The sequence below is a fragment of the Marmota marmota genome, unplaced genomic scaffold, assembly GCF_001458135.2.
Source record: "Marmota marmota marmota unplaced genomic scaffold, marMar, whole genome shotgun sequence".
Taxonomy (NCBI): domain Eukaryota; kingdom Metazoa; phylum Chordata; class Mammalia; order Rodentia; family Sciuridae; genus Marmota; species Marmota marmota.
This window is the reverse complement of record NW_026000102.1, coordinates 4,977,809-4,999,053: the sequence shown is the minus strand read 5'-3', so window position 1 is coordinate 4,999,053 and position 21,245 is coordinate 4,977,809. Positions and strand designations below refer to the sequence as shown.

At 51.7% G+C, this 21,245-nt stretch overlaps 2 protein-coding genes across 14 annotated transcripts in view; one reads left to right on the top strand and one right to left on the bottom strand.

The window, feature by feature from the left end:
- Positions 1-3,773: 3,773 nt before the first annotated feature.
- Rnf207 (ring finger protein 207) lies at positions 3,774-16,190 on the top strand. 13 transcript variants are annotated; one of them, XM_048783719.1, is made up of 18 exons: positions 3,774-3,791; positions 4,230-4,420; positions 5,029-5,161; positions 6,339-6,492; positions 6,575-6,656; positions 6,732-6,807; positions 6,874-7,014; positions 7,402-7,448; positions 7,693-7,765; positions 7,853-7,921; positions 8,453-8,521; positions 8,608-8,696; positions 9,623-9,809; positions 9,904-10,089; positions 10,341-10,392; positions 10,700-10,817; positions 15,017-15,097; positions 15,888-16,190. In XM_048783719.1, exons 2-18 carry the CDS (start codon positions 4,230-4,232, stop codon positions 16,057-16,059), a joined length of 1,920 nt encoding a protein of 639 aa, XP_048639676.1. In that variant the 5' UTR covers positions 3,774-3,791; the 3' UTR covers positions 16,060-16,190. The 13 variants fall into 13 exon arrangements, with proteins under 13 accessions (XP_048639676.1, XP_048639675.1, XP_048639674.1 ...); XM_048783718.1 differs by having other exon boundaries at positions 3,787-3,830; XM_048783717.1 differs by lacking the exon at positions 3,774-3,791 and adding an exon at positions 3,857-4,148.
- Positions 16,191-17,019: 829 nt separating this feature from the next.
- The window catches only part of Icmt (isoprenylcysteine carboxyl methyltransferase), a 10,680-nt gene continuing 6,454 nt past the window's right edge, over positions 17,020-21,245 (bottom strand). Inside the window, exon 5 of the mRNA XM_015501317.2 lies at positions 17,020-20,276. Coding sequence (XP_015356803.1) covers positions 20,094-20,276 — 183 coding nt within the window. The 3' untranslated portion in view covers positions 17,020-20,093. The remainder of the gene's footprint in view (positions 20,277-21,245) is intronic.

The following is a 21,245-nucleotide window of genomic DNA, read 5'->3' as shown; positions in this document are numbered from 1 at the left end:
AGTTGGAAGGGTGGGTAACCAATAAATACTCTATGTGCTGTGTTGCATACTGGGGTCCTCAGTAGGTTAGATGTATTACATGCATCTTAGACTTATGATATTTTCAGTTTATAGATTTATTGGGACCTGACCCCACTGCAAGTGTCGTGTCGGGAGCATTGGTAGCATAGTGTCTCCCGATTAAACCTTGACTGGTATGCTCCTGAGCCTAAAATGCTCTCCTAAGTGACTATTTAACACCTCTGGTCAAAGTGCCAGCCCCTCCTCCCCAAGCCTCCCTCAAAACTATTGATTCCATTGCTCTTTCTCTGAGAGCAGACACTCCTGTGTCACATCTGACCATCCAGCAACAGCTACATGTCTCCTGCTGCTTTTGAAAAAAATGCCCTTACTTGGGCTGGGGGTGTGGCTCAGTGGTGGACTGCTTGTCTAGCATGTGTGAGGCACTGCGTTCGATTCTCAGCACCACATATAAATAAATAAAATATAGGTCCATCAGAAGCTAAAAAATTTATTTTTAATGTTCTACCCATCTGGTGCCAACCCCTACCCTTGGGCATCATCTCTTGCACTACTGCCTGTAAGAGGGTATCACTCCAACACCTCTCACCCCTCAAAAGAATCATTCCTTTAGCCTTCCTCTTGGATCATTCCTGTCACCATCTAACCAGTCTTCAATATCTCTCACCTTAAAAAAGCAAAAGCAATCCCTGGACCTCAACCTTCCCCTTCTGTTATCGCCCCTTTTGTCTCCCTCTACACAAAGCTTCTCAGGAGAGGTCAACAACATGAGCACCGGGATCATTGGGTTGAGGGGATAATTCTGTAACTGGGTCTGCTGCACTGACCCCCACATGATTTCTTTTTAAAAAGCACTTTGCTGCTGATGCAGTGGCACACACCTGTAATCCCAATGACTCAGGCAGTTGAGGCAGAAAGGTCTCAAGTTCGAGGCCAGTCTCAGAAATTTAGCAAGGCCCTAAGCAACTTATTGAGACCCTGTCTCAAAATAAAAAGGGCCACAATATGGCTCAGTGGTTAAGCACCTCTGCTTCAATTCCCAGTATCAAAAAAAAAAAAAAAAAAACAATTTGCCTGCAGCCCTGCCTGGCTGAAGGTTATAGGACATGTTACATTCCTCAGCAACCTGTTATCTGCAGAGGGAACTCAGGTCTCAAATACTGATAAGAATAGAAGCTACCCTGGGAGCTGGGGAGACTTTTGAGACCCTCACACAATCCAGTTCCCAGAACTCAGGGAGATAAGGATAATTCCCCCTGGTCATAAAATCTGTAAGAACAGGTTCCAATTAGAATCTGTCAGCATGGGCCAAAGTGACCCTGAGCTGCTCCAGACCTTTACCATATGGACTTGAAAGTCTGATGCAGCCAGGCATAGTGGCACATACCTGTAATCCCAGTGACTCAGGACGCTGAGGCAGGAGAATCACAAGTTCAAGCCCAGCCTGGGCAACTTAGTGAGACCCTGTCTCAAAGTAAATTAAAAAAAAGACCTAGGGGCCATATGCAGTGGTACAAGCCTGTGATTTCAGCGGCTCAGGAGGCTGAGACAGGAGGATCACAGGTTCAAAGCCAGCTTCAGTAATGGCAAGGCACTAAGCAGCTCAGTGAGACTCTGTCTCTAAATAAAATACAAAAATAGGGCTGGGGATGTGGCTCAGTGGTTGAGTGTCCCTGAGTTCAATCCATGGTGACCCCCACCAAAAAAAAAAAAAATAGAAAGGCCTGGGGATGTAGCTCAGTAAGGGGTCTCATGCTCAGTGCCCATCACTGCCTATGGTTCCCTAGTGTGGCCCTCAGCTCTACCCCCTGCCACCTACCCTCTGTCACACATCCTTATTATTTTCTTCAGGGTATTTAACACAGTCTGTCAGTATTGGGGAGAGAGAGAGAGAGAGAGAGAATGTGTGTGTGTGTACTTGTATTGGTGTGTTTGGCTAACCATGGCTGGTATGTTCCCTTCTATGTCCTGCTGCCTGCTACAAATCTGGTCCATGATAGATATTCAATAAATACTAGACGAATAGATGAAAACATAAATGGATGGACTAAATAAAGAAACCTGAGTTTCAAGAACACCATTTCCACCAGGTGCTGTGACATACACCTGTGATCCCAGCAACTCAAGAGGCTGAGGCAGGAGGATTGCATGTTCAAGGCCCACCTCTACAATTCAGTGAGTCTCTGTATCAAAATAAAAAATAAGCCAGGAGTGGTAGCGCACACCTGTGATCCCAGCAACTCAGGAGGCTAAGGCAGGAGGATCACAAGTGCAAAGCCAGCCTCAGCAACTTAGCAAGCCCCTGTCTCAAAATAAAAAATAAAGGGCTGGGGTTGTAGCTCAGTGGCAGAGTATTTGCCTAGCAGGTGTGGGGACTGGGTTAGATCCTTAGCACCACATAAAAATAAAAAAGTAAAGGCATGCTGTCCATCTACAACTACACAAAAATAAAACAAAATAAGAAGAGCAGGGATGTAGCTCAGTGGTTAAGCACCCCTGGGTTCAATCTCCAGTAAACCCACCCCACTACCCCGCCACCCCCACCCTGCCAAAGAAAAACAACACCACTTCCTACTGGGAAACTGGTGTGTCATTTATTTACAAAGCACATACCTAGTTTGTATATCAGCTCCACCACCTACTAGAGTTAACATTTTCTACTCTTTAAAGTTATCAGGATTAAATCAGTTAATACAACTGAAAATACCTTGGCCAGCAAACATTAGCCATTGTTACTATTGTTATGACTGCAAGCATAAATCCAGCCAGGGTTAGGGAAGGCCCTTAAAAGAACAGGTGGTTTCAACCTAGCATTTACTTTCACCTGCTGGCAAACGCATCCTTCAAAACCCAGCTGGAATATTATCTCATATTTTTTCCCTCTAACTATTTATTAAACTTTTATTGAGCACCTTCTGTGGTCAGGCTGGTTGCAAAAGGTGCAGAAACAGGGGCGGCTTTCAGGGATAACACAAGATAACTGAGAATGAGAAAAGGAGGTAATGGGGTGAACAAGCATTGGCCATGCCATCAGAGCAGAGGGCGCTCTACTGAAAAGACAGGAAGTTCCCTTCCCAACCTCCCACCCAAATAAACCCAGCCTTCTTCTGGGAACTTGGCTGACAATGGGGATAGGGCCTTAATCATTCGGAAGCTCGGTGGGGGCCAGCCTTTTTCTGGTGGAGGTACTAGGGATTAAATCCAAGGGAGCTTTACCACTGAGCTACAAACCCAACCCTTTTTGTTTTGAGACTAGTTCTTCCTAAATTACTGAGGGTCTAAATTGCTGAGGCTGGCCTGGAATTTAGGATCCTCCTGCCTCAGCCTCCCCAGTCTCTGGGATTACAGACGTGCCTCACCACGCAGAGCTAACGGGACCAGCCCCTCTTTTGTGCAGCTCTAAAAGGTCGCTAACTTGACCAAGGTGGGGCTGGGATTCCAAAGCCTCTTGCTCCGCCTCCCAAGCGCTGGAATGCCTGTGGAGAAATGTTTGCTGATCTCTGGCGCCCCCATTTGGCGATCAAGGAAATGGACCTGCAAAAACCCACTCTACTGGCACCTAGGCAGGGGGCCCCTGCACCCCTGAAGACCCCGCCAAGGTGTCCTCTCGCTGGCTCTGCGCCGCACTCCTGCCGCACTGAGTTCTGTCATTTCAGGCCGGGTCTAGTAGAACCTCGGACCCTGGCCGGTCACGGTCCTTTCCAGCCTATGCGTCCTCCCCTCTCCTCAAGGCGGAGTGGCCCCGGGGCGGCAGCACCACCCTGGTAGAGGTGGGCCGGAGCACTGCGCCGAAGGGGCGTCGCCAGCAGGTCACCAGAAGGACAATGAGTGTGGAATTCCAGGGGTGGGAGTGAGGGAAGAGGGAGAAGTGAAGAGAGGCGACAGGGGAGAGTGCATAGGAAGCAAAACCTAGTCCGGCTGCCTGTCCTTCCAGGGTCAGCGACTCCTAGGGAGGGCCACAGCTCCGAGCAGCGCTCAAAGCGCTGGCCAGCAGGGGGTGAGGCTGCCGGCTGCCGGCGCGTAGCTGGACTCCTTGCCAGCCCTCCCTGTTGGTTCTCCCCGCGCTGGGCACTCAAGACCATCCCCGGGCCCTAGCAGCTCCCCGTTCCAAAACCACTGGACGTCTGGTAGGGTCCGCGGTAGGAGGATGGAGGGACCGGCCCCGCAACCGTGAGGGCCGCAGCTGCGGACTTGCGCTGTCCTTGCAGATGTCGGGAGCTATCTTCACGCCCCTAGAGGGCCTAGGTGCCCTGGACACCGCGAGCGGCCACCCGCTCGTGTGCCCTCTGTGCCACGCGCAGTACGAGCGCCCGTGCCTGCTGGAATGCTTCCACGACTTCTGTGCCGGCTGCCTTCGTGGTCGGGCTGTGGACGGCCGCCTGGCCTGCCCGCTGTGTCAGTGAGTGCCCCAAATCGTCCGCGAAGGGAAAGGTTGGCTCTTCCTGGAGGGGAAACCCAGGTGAAGGAGGGCAAGGGTAGAAGTGGCTGGGAGAGGTTGCACCCTGCCCTGGCCGCTTTTGGGCCAGAACTTGCAGACTCCCCCTCCCCGCATTTTAGAAATCAGAATAATTGAGGCAGGGAAAGAATCATTTCTGAGCCCAGAGTTTCCACAGAAAGTCAGGAAGCAAGGTCAAGGGCTGGAGGAGGGGGTCAGGACACTTCCAGTAACTATCTTTATGGTCCCACAAGTCTTAGGTCAACATAACCCTTAAGTTGGCTCAAGTTACTGGGCTGTGCCCTAAATTTGCCCAGTGCCTTCAGAGGGTCCTCATGGCCTGAAGTGGCTTTTTGTGGTGGTGGGGACCCCATGGTATTTGCAGGATGGCCCAAGGGTGGGGGCTGGGTTAGGGTAAGAGCTACCTGCTGTATTTACAGCAGACCTCAGGCTGAAGTACACCCCACCCCACCTCCTGCTGCTGCTGTTTTTAGCTCCAGCCTGGAACGTGAGGGGGGAGGGGGAGAGCATCCTGGAAGGGGTGCTGGGTCTTGGCTGCAGCCTCTCCACAGACACCAGACCGTGGTGAAGGGTCCCAATTGGCTCCCACCGGTGGACCGGCTGCTGCAGTTCCTCGTGGACAGCTCCAGGGATGGCGTGGAGGCTGTGCATTGTGCCAACTGTGACCTGGAGTGCAGCAAGCAGGCAGGGGCCACAGGGGTGGGGGGTGGGGGAGCAGTGGGTGCCAGGGTGCTTGGTCCTTGAAACAAACACCCAGCACATTCTCAGAGGACAGACCACCAGTAGGTGCTCCAACACCACCAACCCCCACCTTGGACCTGGAATAGGGTCCATTTACAATAGGGAGACTGAGTTCACAACAAGGGAGCTGAATGAATAGCCCATAGTGGCAAAGGTTGAGGTCATTCAGTTTGAGGAGAGCTTACAGGTCCCCAACTCAGTGGAGTTGTGAACTGGCACAGAAGGGTGGTCCAGTTCACAGGCCTGTGGTACCCTGAGGACCCTCTGCTACCTAAGCTCTTGTAGGAAGCTAAAGCCACAGGGGAAGTGAGGACAGTAAGTAGTTTGGAAGGGATAGTTGGCAAGGGACGTGTCTGCCCCTACCCCAACCCCCAGAGCTGGAGGCCAGGCTGAAAAGGGTCCTGAGAGTCTGGCCTGTGGAGGCTGGACAGCCCTGAAGGGGAGCAAGCTCAGCCTTCTAGGAGTGAAATCCCAGGGCATGCTGGGCAAGTGCTGTGATCTGTGTGACCCAGAAGTGTAGGTGATGGGAGGGAGGTGAGGGAATGGGGACAGGCAGAGCCTGGGCGGATATGGCCTTGAATGCCAAGGTAGGAGTGGGGATTTGTTCTGTCATAGCCGTCCCTGAGTCCACTGCCAGGACTACAACCCGAACCCTGGACACAGCCCTGGGGTGGGGGTGGGGTCCCTGCCCTTCCCTCCCCCACTAACTGTAACTCCAGAAGGCCAAGGTGTGTTCTACCACTTCGCCACTATTGAGGGAGTCAAGGGGGGCTTGTAAGGTCAAAGTCCGCCCCCCATCTTCCTTGTAAAATATTTTACAATGCAGTTTCTGCCCTCCCCCACCCACCCTGCCACGGAACTACCTCTGGAAGCCAATTCTACCTGCTCCTTCTTGCACCTACCTGCTTACTTAGCCTCTGAGCCTCAGTGTCCTCCTCTGGGACCTGGGTGTATTAGGTAGACTGCTGTGTGGGAATCACAGAAAAGGGCTACATTTAGCCACGCACCTGCCCCAGGCTGGGACCGATGCTAGCGGTGTCTCTCTGCGGCTGTGGTTCCCTCGCTGGCCACAGTCCGCAGTCGGCTGGAGCGCTCCGTCTGAACCAGCGCTGGCCCCCAGGACGCCGAGACCACGTACTTCTGCAACACTTGCGAGCAACCCCTGTGTGCGCGCTGCCGCGACGAGACGCACCGGGCACGCATGTTCGCGCGCCACGACATTGTAGCCCTAGGCCAGCGCAGCCGCGACGTGATCCAGAAGTGCAGTAAGCGAGGCACGGCCTGGGGACCCCGGGCAGGGGTGGGGTGGGAGGCGGGCACCGCCCAGAGCGCTCAGCCTCTGCCCCGCCCCCGCAGCGCTGCACGCGGAGCCCTACATCATGTTCTCCACCGACAAGAAGTCGCTGTTGTGCATCCGCTGTTTCCGGGATATGCAGGGGTGGGTAGCGGGGCGGGAGGGCTTCCCTCCTGGGCCGGGGTGGCCAGAGCAGGGGTGATTCGCTGCCTCCCGCAGGGAGAGTCGAGCCCACTGCGTGGACCTGGAGTCGGCTTACGTGCAGGGCTGCGAGCGGCTGGAGCAGGCCGTGCTGGTGAGCGGGGCTCAGTGGCCCACGCGAGGGGGGAGCGTGCGAACGTGGGGGTGTTAAGAGGCTGAGGCCCCCTCTCCCCAGGCCGTGAAGGCCCTGCAGACAGCCACCCGGGAGGCCATTGCGCTGCTGCAGGTCATGGTGGAGGAGGTGCGGCGCAGCGCAGCTGAGGAAGATGCCGCCATCCACACCCTCTTTGGCAGCATGCAGGTGAGGGATGGAGGAGGACCGGGCAGCCACCGCCGTATAGCCCCATCAGCCCCAAGCAGTTGCCCACAACACGGAGAGGCCCTGGATTCGCTTGTAGAGTTGTCATCGAAGCAGGGCAGCAGGGCTTGAACTTCTTTTCTAGGAGCTAATCACAGTTGCCTGGAAAGTTCCAGAGGGACACCAGGATTTGCCCTAGGCTGGTGGTAGTGGTGGGGGGTGGTCTAGGAAGATTGCACCCAGGAGGTGACATTTAAGGTGAGGGTACTCGGGCTCTCAGCCAGTGGGTGGAGAGATAACCAGTCTTCACTATCCAGGCCACAGGGCAGTGTGTTGGGAGGGGGTAGATCAGCCAGGTATTCCAGGTGAGTGGTGGGCTGTCTCCCCCAGGACAAACTGGCAGAGAGGAAAGCACTGCTGCTACAGGCTGTGCAGAGGTGAGTGGAGGCAGTCCCCGTACACCCTGGCCTCCATATACCCAGCTCCAAGCCTGGGCCTTTGCAGGCTTTACCCTAACTGGGGAGCAAAACATCCAGGTGTCCACCAGCAAAGGAGAGTGGGTGCTCAGGACACAGGGAAGGACCTACAGAGCTGGAGGGGTGATGACACTGCAGGTCTGGGACCCTTGAGGTGGGGTGGTCAGCTGTCCTGTCGGAGACTAGGCAGTGTGCCCTTCCCCAGCCAATACGATGAGAAAGACAAGGCCTTCAAGGAGCAGCTCTCCCACTTGGCTGCTCTGCTGCCCACTCTACAGGTAAGGGAAGGGCTGCGGGGTCAGGCGCTGGGGCATAGAGGGCCCCTCCTCCCTTGGCCAGCCACCAGGCATCTTCCCCTTTGGCAGGTTCACCTGGTCATCTGCTCTTCCTTCCTCAGCTTGGCCAACAAGGCTGAGTTCCTGGACCTGGGCTATGTGAGTCTCCCCAGTTCCCCAGTCTCCCCTTCCCCACCAGAGCCAGTCCTGCCACCTGCAGGTTGGGCTTGCCTCTCCCTCCTCCACTCTGTCATCCACCAACCCTTTAGGGGCCAGGCGAGTCTCTTTTAACAGGACAGTGATGCTGGACACGTGGTGCACACCTGTAATCCCAACAACTCAGGAGGCTGAGGCAGGAGGACTGTAAATTCCAGGCCATCCTATGCAGTTCAATGAAACCCTCTAAGAAGAAGAAGACTAGACTGGAGGTGTAGCTCCCTGGTGGAGTACCCTGAGTTCAATCTCCAGCATCCCCAATAAATAAATAAATATCTGCTGGAGCCCTGCTACCTTCTTTCCTATGGATTTGGTGGAAGAGTTGTCTGGGCCAGTCCCAGAATAGGGTTGGGGTCTCATAGGACATCAGGCAATATGCTAAAGATAGTCCCTACTTCCACCTCCCCTCTTCCTGCCAGCTGAGGGCCCTGCCACACCGGCTCAGCCTGAGCCCCCTCCCGGCTCCCGCCATAGGAGCTGATGGAGAGGCTGCAGAGCATAGTCACAGGGCCGCATCGCCTAAGACCAGCGCAGAGCAGCAAGGTGGGCATGTGGCCCTACTGGGCCTGGGCGGGAGTGGGTATCCCTCGGGGAAGGGGAGGTCACCTCGTGTCGGTTCCGCCACCCAGATCGCCAGCGACCACCATGCAGAATTCGCACGCTGCCTGGAGCCACTGCTGCTGCTGGGGCCACGCCAGGCTGCGTCCGCCGCCAATACGTGAGCATGACCTAGGGAGCTGGTGCCTGGTCTCCAGCACCAGCGCCCAGGGACTAGATTGTCAGTGAAAGGCTTTGCACCCTCCTAGCCTCCTCAGTCCTCTCAGTTAGGTCAGCTCTCCTCTGGGTGTCTGGGTGCCAGGGACCCTCCACGCAGGAGGGCTATTAGAATAGATGGGGACGAGGTGGGACTTCCCCTCCGCCTCCTGTTGGCAGCCTCCCCCCCCAGGCTGGAGCCGCTGGGGCTGGGCTGGATATTGCATGGGGATGGGGGGGTGGGGCCTGGAGCCAAGGAAGAGTCGGAGATCACGGAGGAGATAAGATAAATGTCGGAACTGGTGTGTGTGGCCTAAAAGCCCCAGAGAGCTGGGGAACCTGGTGTGGGCTCAGACTTTCTCTGCCCAGAATGGCAGTGAGCACACTGGTACCCCATGCCCCTGGGAATGCAGTGGGACTTGCCCTCCTCCCACACTAAAACCGCATGGGGGAGGACCTTTAAAACCTACCAGCAGGGGCTGGGGGTGTGGCTCAGGGGTGGCCTGCTCACCTAGCATGGGAGAGGCCCTGGGTTCAATTTTCAACACCACATATAAAATAAGTAAACAAAAATAAAGGTATTGTGTCCAACTACAACTAAAATATAAATATAAAATATAAATTTAGCAAGGTACTGTCTCAAAATAAAACATAAAAAGGGCTGGGGATGTGGCTCAGTGATAAGCACCCCTGGTCCAATTCCCTGGTACCAGGGGGAAAAAAATCATAGATGTCAGTGTCACTGGGTATGGCTTTGCAGAATGTCTTTCCAGAGCTGAGTGGTTCTGCCCTGCGAGGGGTTGACAGGGTAGTGGAGCACTGGCACCCTGGAGGCAGGGGAAGGGAAGACCAGTACTGCCTGTCTTGCATCCACACTGGCTCTTCCCCCAGGCTGGCAGGGGGTGCAGGACCCAAGGTGCTGATGGGGCCCAGATGCCCCTCCCCAGTGAGAAAGACGCCAGGGTCACCAGTCCAGAAGCCCACGCTGCACCGGTCCATCAGCACCAAGGTGCTCCTGGCTGAGGGCGAGGACACTCCCTTCACAGAGCACTGCCGCCACTATGAGGACTCCTACCGGGTGAGGGGGCTGGGGCCCTGCAGGGCCCTGCTTGTAGTTACCCCTCCAGAGGGGCTCCTGCAGTGACCCGAGCCCTCCTGGCCTCTGCATGCAGGGGCTGCAGGCCGAGGTGCAGAACCTGAAGGACCAGGTGCAGGAATTGCACCGCGACCTCACGAGGCACCACTCCCTCATCAAGGCCGAGATTATGGGGGACATCCTGAGCAGGTCCCTGCGGCTGGACGCAAGGATCGCCTCTGAGTACAGCTCTGCGGAGGGCATGAGAGCCATCTTCCAAGAGGTAGCTCTCCCTAGGAACAGGGCTCCAGCCCTGCCTGTCAAAAGAACATGGCTACCCAAGATGGGGCAGGGGGGCGGGGTGAAAGAGAGCCTGGCCTGCTGCTCCTCCAGACTCCCACGTAGCAGGTTCTGGAACCTGGAGTCTTTGCCACAGGAATGACATGGGCCCTGCTGGGGAAACTGTATGGCTCTGAATGGCTGAAGTAGAAATGCCACCAATGCCACATCTAGCATCTCACTTCTCTCTTTCAGATTTGGGAGGAATCCTACCAGCGAGTAGCCAATGAGCAGGAGGTTTATGAAGGTCCGGGAGGCTGGCCACTAGTGAAGCCCTGTGCTGCAGCTGACCCACATGCTAGCGGGGAGCTAGTCAGACACTAACCAGACTTACATAAATGCTTCTCCCCTTGGGGCTTGGCTTGGCCTCACACCTGCTAATAGGCCCACGTGTGCATGTAAGGTCAGGAGGCGGTGAATAGGATGTCCCACCAAATGCCCCACCCATTCATTAGAGATGACCATTCAAACAGTTGGGGTCTTTAGATGGTGCTGGGCTTGAGTTTTAGAGTCTAATGCCAGCAAGACCAACACTCTGGCCTTGGGCTCCACAGCCCAGCTCCATGACCTTCTCCAGCTGAAGCAGGAGAATGCCTACCTGACCACCATCACCAAGCAGATCACACCCTACGTCCGCTCCATCGCCAAGGTGAAGGAACGGCTGGAGCCCAGGTAAGGCCAGAGCGTGTTACCAGGGCACTTCAACATGTATGTGGATAAGGTGACATACGTCAGAAGGCCCCTTTCAGGAAAGTCAGCAGACAGGTAATCAGGGTTCTAGACAAACCAGGTGTTAGATAGCTGCAAAAATGTGGTCATAGTAAGTGGTCTGCTCAGCAGGCACAGGATGGCTCCCAGCAGGCACAGGATGGCTCCCGGCAGCCCTCAGAAGTAGGTGGAGGGGCTGGGGATGTGGCTCAAGCGGTAGCGCGCCCGCCTGGCATGCATGCGGCCCGGGTTCGATCCTCAGCACCACATACAAACAAAGATGTTGTGTCCTCTGAAAAATAAATATTAAAATTCTCTCTCTCTCTCTTAAAAAAAAAAAAAGATAGTATCTTAAATTACATTCACCATTAATTAAAAAAAAAAATAGAAGTAGGTGGAAGGGCTGGCATTGTGGCTCAGTGGTAGAGCGCTCACCTAGCGTGCATGAGGCACTGGGTTCAATCCTCAGCACCACATAAAAATAAAATCAAGATATCGTGTCCACCTAAAATTAAAAAAAAAAAAAGTTGTAGTAGGTGGAAGCAGAAGGAACAGTCAGGTGCAATGGCACATACCTGTGATCCCAGTGACTTGGGAGGCTGAGGCAGGAGGATTGCATGTTTGAGGCTATACCCAGCAAAATTAGGCCCTCAGCAATGTAGTGAGACCCTACTTAAAAAATATAGGCAGACAGAACATCTTGAGAGTGTCATATCCAAGCAGCAGACATGAAGGAGGGAACAGGAACTTCTTCAGCACATGTCAAGACAAGCCAGGTCTGGAGCAGGCCCCTCTCAGCACTGTAGGCAGGCATCAAAATGTGTGCCAGGGGGCTGGGGTGGTGGCTCAGTGATAGAGCGCTTACCTAGCATGTGTGAGGCACTGGGTTAGTTCTCAGCACTGCATTTAAATAAATAAAAATTAAGTTCCATTGACAACTAAAAAAAAAAAAAAAATCCTGTGCCAGTATTGATAACACATGCCTGTAATCCCAGTGATTTGGGAGGCAGAGGCAGTAGGATTGCAAATTTGAACCAGCCTGGGCAATTTAGTAAGACCCCGTCTTAAAGTAAAAACTTAAAGGGCTGGGGATGCAGCTCAGTGATAGAGTTCCCTGGATTTAATCCCCAGGACTGGGATTGAGGAGTGGCACAAAGATCTTCCATGTGCCTGTCAGTCTCTCCTTCACGCAGCCCCAGGTGCACAGCTGCACAGCTGGGGCCTGGACTCTCTGCACCACCCTCCTGGATTCCATCTGCCCTGCCCTTGTCTCATGTGCCCATTTCCTTGGTCATGTTTGGTGGAGCCCTTCCCCCAGCAGCTTCTGGAGAATGGAGGTTCAGGAAGTACATTTTGGACAGCACAGGTCTTAAAATGTCTCTTTTCCACCTCATACTTGACTGATGGTTTCACTGAGTCTTGAATTCTAGATTGGAAATTCTAGACTGGGAAGGATTCTCCTTTGAAAGCATTGCTTGATTATCTTTTAGTTTCAAAGGATGTTTTTGAAAAGTCTGAAGGCATTGATTCCTAATCCTTGTAGGGTGACCTACTTATTCTCTATGGAAGCTTGTAGAATCTTCTCTTGTTCTTGTGGCCTAAATTTCACATTGCCAAGAGTCTATTTCCATCCATTGGGTTAGATGTTGGTATATTTGGTGTATGTACTTGGTGTCCTTGGGTACTCATTCTGGAAATTCATGTCCTGTTTTGACTTTTTTCTTTCTTTCTTCCTTCCTTCCTTCCTTGTGGTACTGGGGATTGAATCCAGGGGCACTCTATCACTGAGCTACATCCCCAGCCTTTTCATTTTTTGAGATAGGGTATCACTAAATTGCTGAGGCTGGCCTCAAACTTGAGATCCTCCCACCTCAGCCTCCCGAGTCATTGAGATTACAGGTGTGCACCACTGCACCCTGCCATATTTCATTTTTAATTAGTTGATTTCTCCTCTTTTTCTCTTTTTGGAATTCCTGTTGTTGGATGTCAGCCCTTCTTTTTACATTCTCTGTCTTATACTTTCAGTGGGATTTCCCTTCTGTCAAGCTGATTGTTTCTAGCTTGGTTTTAATTCTAAGAGGATTTTTTCCTACTCTAATTCTTTCTCCATTGTATTCCTTTTTTTTTCTTCTGGAGACACTCTCTTACTCCTCTGAAACCGATAGGTAGTTGTGGTTTTTTTTTTCTTTTGGAAGTTTTATCCCTAATGACTTCTCCACGTTACTTTTTTTTGTTTCGTCCCTATCTCCCACGGTCAAGGCTCTCCTCGGATGTCGGATGTCAGGTGATCCTTGATTGTCCACTCGGTTCAGGAGTGAGTGGGGCTGGAGGCACAGCGACAGATGGAAGCTCTGGGCACACTGTAGCTGGTGCTTCACTGGAAGGGGTCTGCAGGGTGGCTCAGGGGACGTGGGGTGTGTTCTTGTGTTTTCGGAACGCCCAATGTCAGGTTCTTTTCCAGTTGCCTTCCTGGAGGGCCTTTCTGTGGAGTTTTGTATACATTCCATTTAGTCCTGGCTTTCTCTTTACTTCTCAGCTGTGGCTTGTGCCCTCTAAGAATTAACTTTCAGACTTCTGCACAGTGAGAAAGAGCTCAACTGTCACCAGCACATCCTATTTGGGTCCCACCCTTGCTGTCGAGAGGTCCTGAGACTACCAGTTCCCTGCCTCCTGAGGATTCTAGTGGTGGGCCCTCAGTGCACAGCTGGTCCTGGGTCTGATCGCCGGCTTCTGCCATGTTGGTGTCCTCTCCTGATTGAACCCGGGTCTCGAGTAAGCTGAGCACATGCTGTAGTGCTGAGCTACACCGCCAGTCCAGCATCCCTGGCTGTAAAGCCCCATCGCCATGCAGATGACATGCCACCCCCACAACCCCTCCCCAGCACAGTGCTCTCCTGCTCCACGCTCACCTCCAACTGCCTCCTCCCTGGAGTCTCGGCCTGGATGTCTAAGAGGCACCTCAGCTCAAAAGAGTGGCCAGCAGAACTCTTGGTGTCCTCCCCACACACACCATGCCTGTCTCCTTATCTCTGTCAACAGTATCGCACACACTCAAGGGATGGTGGGAACTCAAACAAGGCAGCTAGGAGATTTCCCGACTCCTTCTCACTCGCTCCATTTCCAACCAGTCTCCAGGTTTTATGGACTAAACTTTCCAGTGCAGTCTTCCCACTTTGGTCTCTTCTGACCAAATACAAACCCCCACAGCCAGGCATCCCTTCAGCATGCCATTCAGCCAGTGATCTTTTGGGGTTTTGTTTTGTTTTTTGGTGGTGGTGGGGTACTCAGAATTAAATCCAGGCACACTTTACCACTGAACCACATCCCCAGCCCTATTTTGTATTTTATTTATAGAGACAGGGTCTGAGTTGCTTAGCACCTTGCTGTTGCTGAGGTGGGATTTGAACTCGCCTCAGCCTCCTAAGCCATTTGGATTACAGGAATGTGCCACTGCACTAAGCTCTTTTTTAAGAAAATTTTTTTTAAATTTTATGATAGGGTCTTGTTAAATTGTCGAAGCTGGTCTCAAACTTGCAATCCTCCTGTCTCAGCCTCCCAAGTAGCTGGGATTATAGGTGTACACAACTGTGCCCAGCCAATGATCTTTTGAGTCTGTTATTCCTACCACCACAAGGCCTGATAGCTCTCCCAGGGGCCCTTTCCTGTCCACCTCTGACCATGTTGGCCTCTCACAACACTATGGTCACAATGGCCTTTCAGTTCCCCCAAAGCTAGACTAGCTCCCACTTCTTGGCCCCTGCTGAAAGGTTCTTACTTAGGTTGTCCTGAGGTTCTTCTCACTCAGGTCTCAGATGGAATGTCAGCAGAGGCCTCCCAAACCACCCTGATTAGAGCAGGAATTGCTCATTGTCACTACACTGCCTGGCCACACTCTGCTTCTGTCCCACCCTGAGGTACCTCCCTAAACAGCAAGTACCTTCACAAGAGCCAGGCCTGACTTCCCCTGTCTTCTGCTGTCACCTGTGACTTACAGGGCCCTGGAAAACCACTGGGCCTTGGTAACTATTCCAGGGCTACAAGAGGGAAGCTCAGGTGGGCCCTGGAGCGTTGGCTTAAGCTTGGTTTGGGTGCCAAAGGCCTCGAGCCACGCAGTGGGCTGCCTCTGTTGCCTCCCAGTCTTGGTGCCTGTGTCTCTCACCCAGGTTTCAGCTGCCTGTGGATGAACAGTCAGAGACTCTACAAAGCACGTATGACGGCAGCAGGAGTAGCGAGACCCTGGCCAGGTAATGCAAGTCTTCCCAACCCAACAATGGCAAGTAATTTGATGTCAGAGGCAAATGCAAGGAAAGTGAATGGGCCTCATCGCCCCATGGGCCCATGGGCCCAGCTTGCCACCCATCAGCTCTGTGGCCTCAGCCAGATTATGGTTTGTAAAATAAGTCAGGGAGGCTTTTAACTTGGATGGGTGCTTAAACAAGTGACTTCCTAGATGATACATGGGACTTGGATAGGACGTAACACAATGATAAATGGCCTAGGGGGCTGCCTGCATTCCCTTACACCACCAAGGGCTGCAAGCTTTACAAGCAACTCAAATTCCCTCAACTGAGGAATGGCTGAGGAGGACTGGGTGGTGTCACTATCCTCGGAGCCAGTGTTTGCTTAAATGCTTGCGAGGCAGAGACAGAGTGCAGTAAGATAGGTCACAGGCTGGTTTTAGTCACAGGACAGGGGAAGTCTAGCAATTAGCTGAAGTGTCTAGAATTCTAGTGTGCTTGGGGACAATGCAGAGTCGAGTCTCACCCTCCCCTGCAAGGCTTCAGGGGACCTTGGATCCAGAGTTCACTGCCCGAAGCTGCTGAAACCACCTGAATATGCTCATGTTTGGGCAGCTAACCACCTTGTCCTGGGGAATGGCTTTCACTCTGAGAATCCTTGATAAGTCGCAGGCACTTCTGGGTGTGAAGACGCAGTCACCTACTGGGGACTTCCAAAACAGTTTTCCATTGTGAACTCTTTGGACAGACTGGACAGCAGTGAAGTAGATGAGCTTATGTTAAATTGTTCCTTTAGGAATGATCCAGGAAGTGCCATGGAGAAGGGAGAGAAGACCTCAGAGTCCAAAGGAAACGGCAGGGCCTTGAGTGGCGTCTCAGAAGATCCTCCACTGAAGAACCGAGACCATCTCAGATCCAAGCAGAAAAATGGGGATGACCTCCCCACGTGCAGAGAGCAGCCAACTTAGCAAACAGGCCCCATACAACTAGTTGGGCTCTCACAACGAACACACCGAGACTGGATACTTAAGGTTGTTCTCATTATGGTCACTTCTTTCAAAGGTGACACTTGATTAAAAAGTAAAGCCAGGCTGCTGCACTCCTCTGTGTTCCCAGGGCACAAGCTCACATGGGGATGATTTCCCACTCGTGGGGGGACACGTCCAACCAGCAAACATGCTGACTGCAGCGCGCCTTGCTCAGCACTGCTTATGGTGCTGGGGCTGAGCCCTGTACTCTGATGCCATCAGGTCCTGCTGCCCCGTGTTTTAGATAACAAGACTCTACCATGGCACAGCACCCACTCTGTTGCCAAGGAATCCAGTTTCTCCTGCTACACAGCCCACTGTAGACCTGGTGCAACCAGAAAGTTCCACCCAGTAATCTGAGCAGTGACTCACAACAAGGCAAGGGCAGAGGTTGTGAAGCCGGGACGGCCTCTGGCCAGCCCTGTGGAGATCTCCACTTTACACCTGGGGCTTTCCCCAGCCACCTTCACTGTCCTTTGTGCCCCTCATGGCAAGGAAAGCCCAGTGCAGCAGGCTGTCTCCCAGCCAGCTTCCATTAAGCACCCTTCTTAACGAGTGCTTAACAAAACCATCTGTGAGACCTAACATTTAAGTTTGATGCCCAGATAGTCAAATTTTAGGCAAACATCCAAGTCGATTCCGTGGTCTCAACTGGAGGCCTGCACATCCATACAGAAATACTGAAGTCCACATCCAAAAGTAGCACAAACCTGCATGACAGCCTAAGGCAAGAGGAACCCATCCTTAGGAACTGGGCAGAGGCAGGAACTCAAGCAGGCCAAGGAGGCACAGCCGGCCTGACCTGATGCCGGCAGCTCCGGACCTCCCTTAACCAGGTCATCAGAGGTGTGTGATCACCTCCTGCTTCCACATCCCACACAATCACACTGTCATCTGTAGTGAAATCAAGTATAGTTTTATTTATTTAAGAATTGGAAAGAATAATCAGTATCTGTGAAAGAAAATCCAATTGAAAATATTTAAATAAACATTTCTGCGTGTAAAAAGAGTAGAATAATTACTCTGTAAGTCCCTCTCCTTGTGACGGGATGGGCTGCCTCCCTCAGGCTGGTGGGATCTTCCAGGCCCAGGACAAGCAGCCACAGAGCAAGGGCTTCCCACCACTCAGAGAGGCTGAGGTCTCTAGCCCTGCTGAGCCACTAGGAAAGCAAACTAGGGTGGGTGCAACTACCTAAGGCAGTGAGAAAGTGCAGAGGGAACAGGGGCTCACTGTGCCTGTCGCAGGATGTGACCAAGGATCTCTGGCTGAGACCTCACCAAGTGTGACACGGACACAGCTCAGTGGTCTAAGAACGTTTTCCTGTCATACCAATCCCCAGTTGGTAAGTAAGTGAGCCATCAATAAAGCATATTTTCTAGGCTTAAGAAGCAGCTCGTGCCAAGGAGGGACACCAGGGACACGCCTCAGGGGCTCACCTTCTACCTCTTCACCAACTTCGACTCTCCTCTGCTCAGCAGCAGCCTGCAGATCTCATTTTATGCTGTTTCAAAGAAGCTTTCTTTCTGTGCAGTACCCATTCTTCATTTAAGAATATCCACTTTCAAACTTGCAAAGAAATCTGACAGTTTCTCAATGTGAGGAAACTGGTAACATGGCCTTTACAGCAAGTACCTGAAAAGCCTTTGCTCATTGACCTGATTCTCTGCCACAGGCCTGTCACTGCTACATTTGTAAATTAAAAATAATCTCCAGATCACAGCAGCAGGCAAGGTCAACCCACAGTTCACCTTTCATCCCTAAGAAATGGCCGTCTCCTGCCTGGGATTACAGTGAGGGTAGGAGTGCTCTCACTACCCACGCCACAGGGGTAGAAAACAGAACCTAAAGTCAGCCTCCAGTGGTGTGAGGCAGCATCACTGTGGAACCTCAAGACCTAGGATCCTTTGCTCCCGGGCCTGGCAAGGAGGCAGGCTTCCTGCCCTCCAGCAGATGGATGCTGACATCAAATGCCAACACCCAGCCTTACCACCTGTACACCAGGGGCCATCATTAGCTGCTCTCCATCCATCAGAAACAACCTCGCAGCCCCTAAGGGGAATGGAGGCTGGGTCCAGTCTTGCTTAAATGCAGTGAGAAAGAACTTTCCCTTGAAAAGCTGGGGATGGCTGCCAAAAACCCAACCACACCCTTGTCAGTCTGTAGTCCTGGTAAGTGTGGTCTGCAAAAGCTGACAGCCTGACTCAGGGTCCCAGAATTGAGTGCATGCATACTGTACCCTGACAGACATGGTTCCCACCACAGGAACTCAGTGCTGCTGCAGCCATGGACTTGCCAGACGCCCTGCCTCACGCCCTGCCGTGAGGGCCACGGTTCTCAGACCAGCAAGCATCATGCTGGTAATCGACAAACCCATAAGCCTCTTTGGTATACCTAACAACAAAAAAATTAAGCCATGAGATCTAGAAATAAGTAACATTTCTGAGCTGGGAAAATGCTCTTTTGAACACACACTTTAGGTTATGTGCACAGCTAACCAAGTCCATCTCCACATAGCTCACACTGTATAATTTCATTATATCATCCCTCTAAGTATTAAAAATGTTCAACATTGTTCTTCTAAGTCCTCACAACACCCCTGTGAGGTAGGTGGTATTGACCCCATTCTGCAGATGGGGAAGTCTGAGCATGGGTTCAGTGGCTCCTCAAAAGCCATGCGGCATAGTGGTGACCAAGCAGCGCTCTGGGCACACACCAATGCCACCTTCACATTCGTGCTTCTTTAGCGCCACTACAAACTGCCAGGAAGGATTTCACAAGGAGACCAAGTTCCTGTCCAGTCCAGGACTAGACAAAGGTCTCACCTCTTAAGGCTTTGAGGCTTGACTCAGAGAGCCAACTGCTCTCCCCAGACTTGCAAAACAAAAACGCTGACTGAACCTCAGTTGTGAGGATCTGCTTTACAGAGGATTTTTGAGTTGCTTTGCCTGAATTTGCAGTTGTAGGTGCTGCTAAAACCTTTTAGAAAAGATTGCCTGACGCAGCACAGGGAAGAATGTAATTTTGAGAAGAAAAAAAAAAAAGTTTCACAGATTTACATTGAAACATAAAAATACAAGTTATTAAAATGAGAATAAAACCACAAATAAAACAGCAATATTTCTCAGTGTTTCACGATGCCTTGCACAGAGCAGGCATTCAGTAAGCACTTCTTGGAGAAGGGAAAAATAAACACATCTTTGACTTGCCTGTCACGATAGCAAGAGAGCAGGAACCAAAATTCCAGGAAAGCCCAAGGGCCCACAGTCCCTTGGCCTGGGATGCCTATGGTCACACAATGCTACACAGCCAAATCAGAGAGGGCTATGCCTACTTGCTGCCAGATCAAAGCTGGAACTAGAAATACCAAGTAAGCTCCTTTGAATTTATGCTGCTATTTATAAAAAATAGCTGTGTAAATACGATTAAATGTATGAAGAGCCAAAGTGTCATATAAGGAAGTATCATTAGAATTATATAGATGTTCATGCATAAGGACAGAATAAAGAGGTTAAAGCTGTGCTGTTGTTTGTGTTAAATTAAAGGTTTTCAACACATTTTTTAATGCTGATAAGCAGCGACACCCACCACTGTTTCTGCAGCAGAAGCTCTGCAGCAGCAGCATCTGCCTCTCCTGGGGAGACCTGGGACAACGCAAATACACTCTGGCCTCAGGGCACTGGACTGTGGCCTGGATTCTCACCAGGGCACTTGAGAAGGGGCACAGATGAATATTGCTGTAGTTTGTTTCTTGTTCATCTATGTCCTGCCTTGATTCAGCAAAAGAACAGATTGCTCCAGGGGGTCCTTTGGTCCTAAGGCCTTCTGACCATTTGGTCTTGGGGTGACATCCAGAAGAGTAATTAGTGACATACAAAATGATTAAGAAAATTCATTCCTCAGGGGCCAACTGAAAGCAGTTTTGTCCTGGGCTACATGGGGCCAGTGGCCCGTGGTCCCTCGAGGCCCCCGCCCATCATAGTTCCACCTTGACTCCCTTTATGAAAGGCAGACCTGTGGGCACCCTCTTTTTATACTCCAGGTACTCCTCTCCAAAGAAGTGAATCAGTGATATTTCTTCTTCCTCTGTCCGGTCACGGAAGAATCGCCACACTGTCAGGGCATAAACGACACCGCAGATGGGGTTACACAGCATCACCTGGCAGAGGAAACACCGATGTGACCAGGGTTAGAGAGGTTCTACACCCCAGACAATACCCTAAGAATTTCTCTGAGGACTGAACCCAGGGCCTGGCAAGTGCTAGGCAAGTGTTGTACCACTGAGCTCTATCCCAAGCCTTATTATTTTTTGGGGGTGTGGGTACCGGGGATTGAACTCAGGGGCACTCAACCACTGAGCCACATTCCCAGCTCAGCCCTATTTTAGAGACAGGGTGTCACTGAGTTGCTTAGCACCTTGCTTTTGCTGAGGCTGGCTCTGAACTCGTGATCCTCCTGCCTTGGCCTTCCAAATCTCAGCTGAGATTACAGGCGTGCACCACTGCACCTGGCCACCATTATTATTTTTTGAGAAAGGGTCTAAATTTCCCAGGTTGGCTTCAAGTTTGTGATCCTCCTGTGTGAGCCTCCTGAGTAGCTGGAATTACAGGAGCCACCTCCTGGCTAGGCTTGTTAAGTAACTCCCTGCTAACAAAACTCTGTTGTTACAGAACAAAGGTAAAGAAATGAACCCTTTTGCAGTAGTGACATTACCTATTACCTATTGAATTGATTTTTATTTAGTTACTACTTATAATAAGCTAGGGAGCACATGTTAAAGGTTCCAGCTTCCAAACTTTCCACTCTCATCCCAGAGACTCTTTAAATAATGTTAGGGTCTCAGGGAGCCAGGGTATCATTAACAGAAATTAAACTACTTTCACATTAGAACTGACACTCATCAGGTGAACATGGTGACACAGGTCTGTCATCCCAACTACTCAGGAGGCCGAGGAAGGAGGATTGCAAGTTTGAGTCCAGCCTGGACAACTTAGCAAAGACTATTTCAAAATAAAATAAAAAGGGCTGAGAATGTAACTCAGTTATAGAGTGCCCCGAGTTCAATCCCCACACCACACACAAACACACAAAATAAACCTGACACTCTTTTTTTTTTTTTTTTTTTTTT

Excerpts from the sequence above, each read along its gene's own strand:
- Rnf207 (XM_048783719.1), top strand. The coding sequence starts at position 4,230 with ATGTCGGGAGCTATCTTCACGCCCCTAGAGGGCCTAGGTGCCCTGGAC. Across the intron at positions 8,697-9,622 it reads GCTGCGTCCGCCGCCAATAC|GCTGGCAGGGGGTGCAGGAC; the intron begins GTGAGCATGACC and ends CTCTTCCCCCAG. Across the intron at positions 9,810-9,903 it reads ACTATGAGGACTCCTACCGG|GGGCTGCAGGCCGAGGTGCA; the intron begins GTGAGGGGGCTG and ends CTCTGCATGCAG.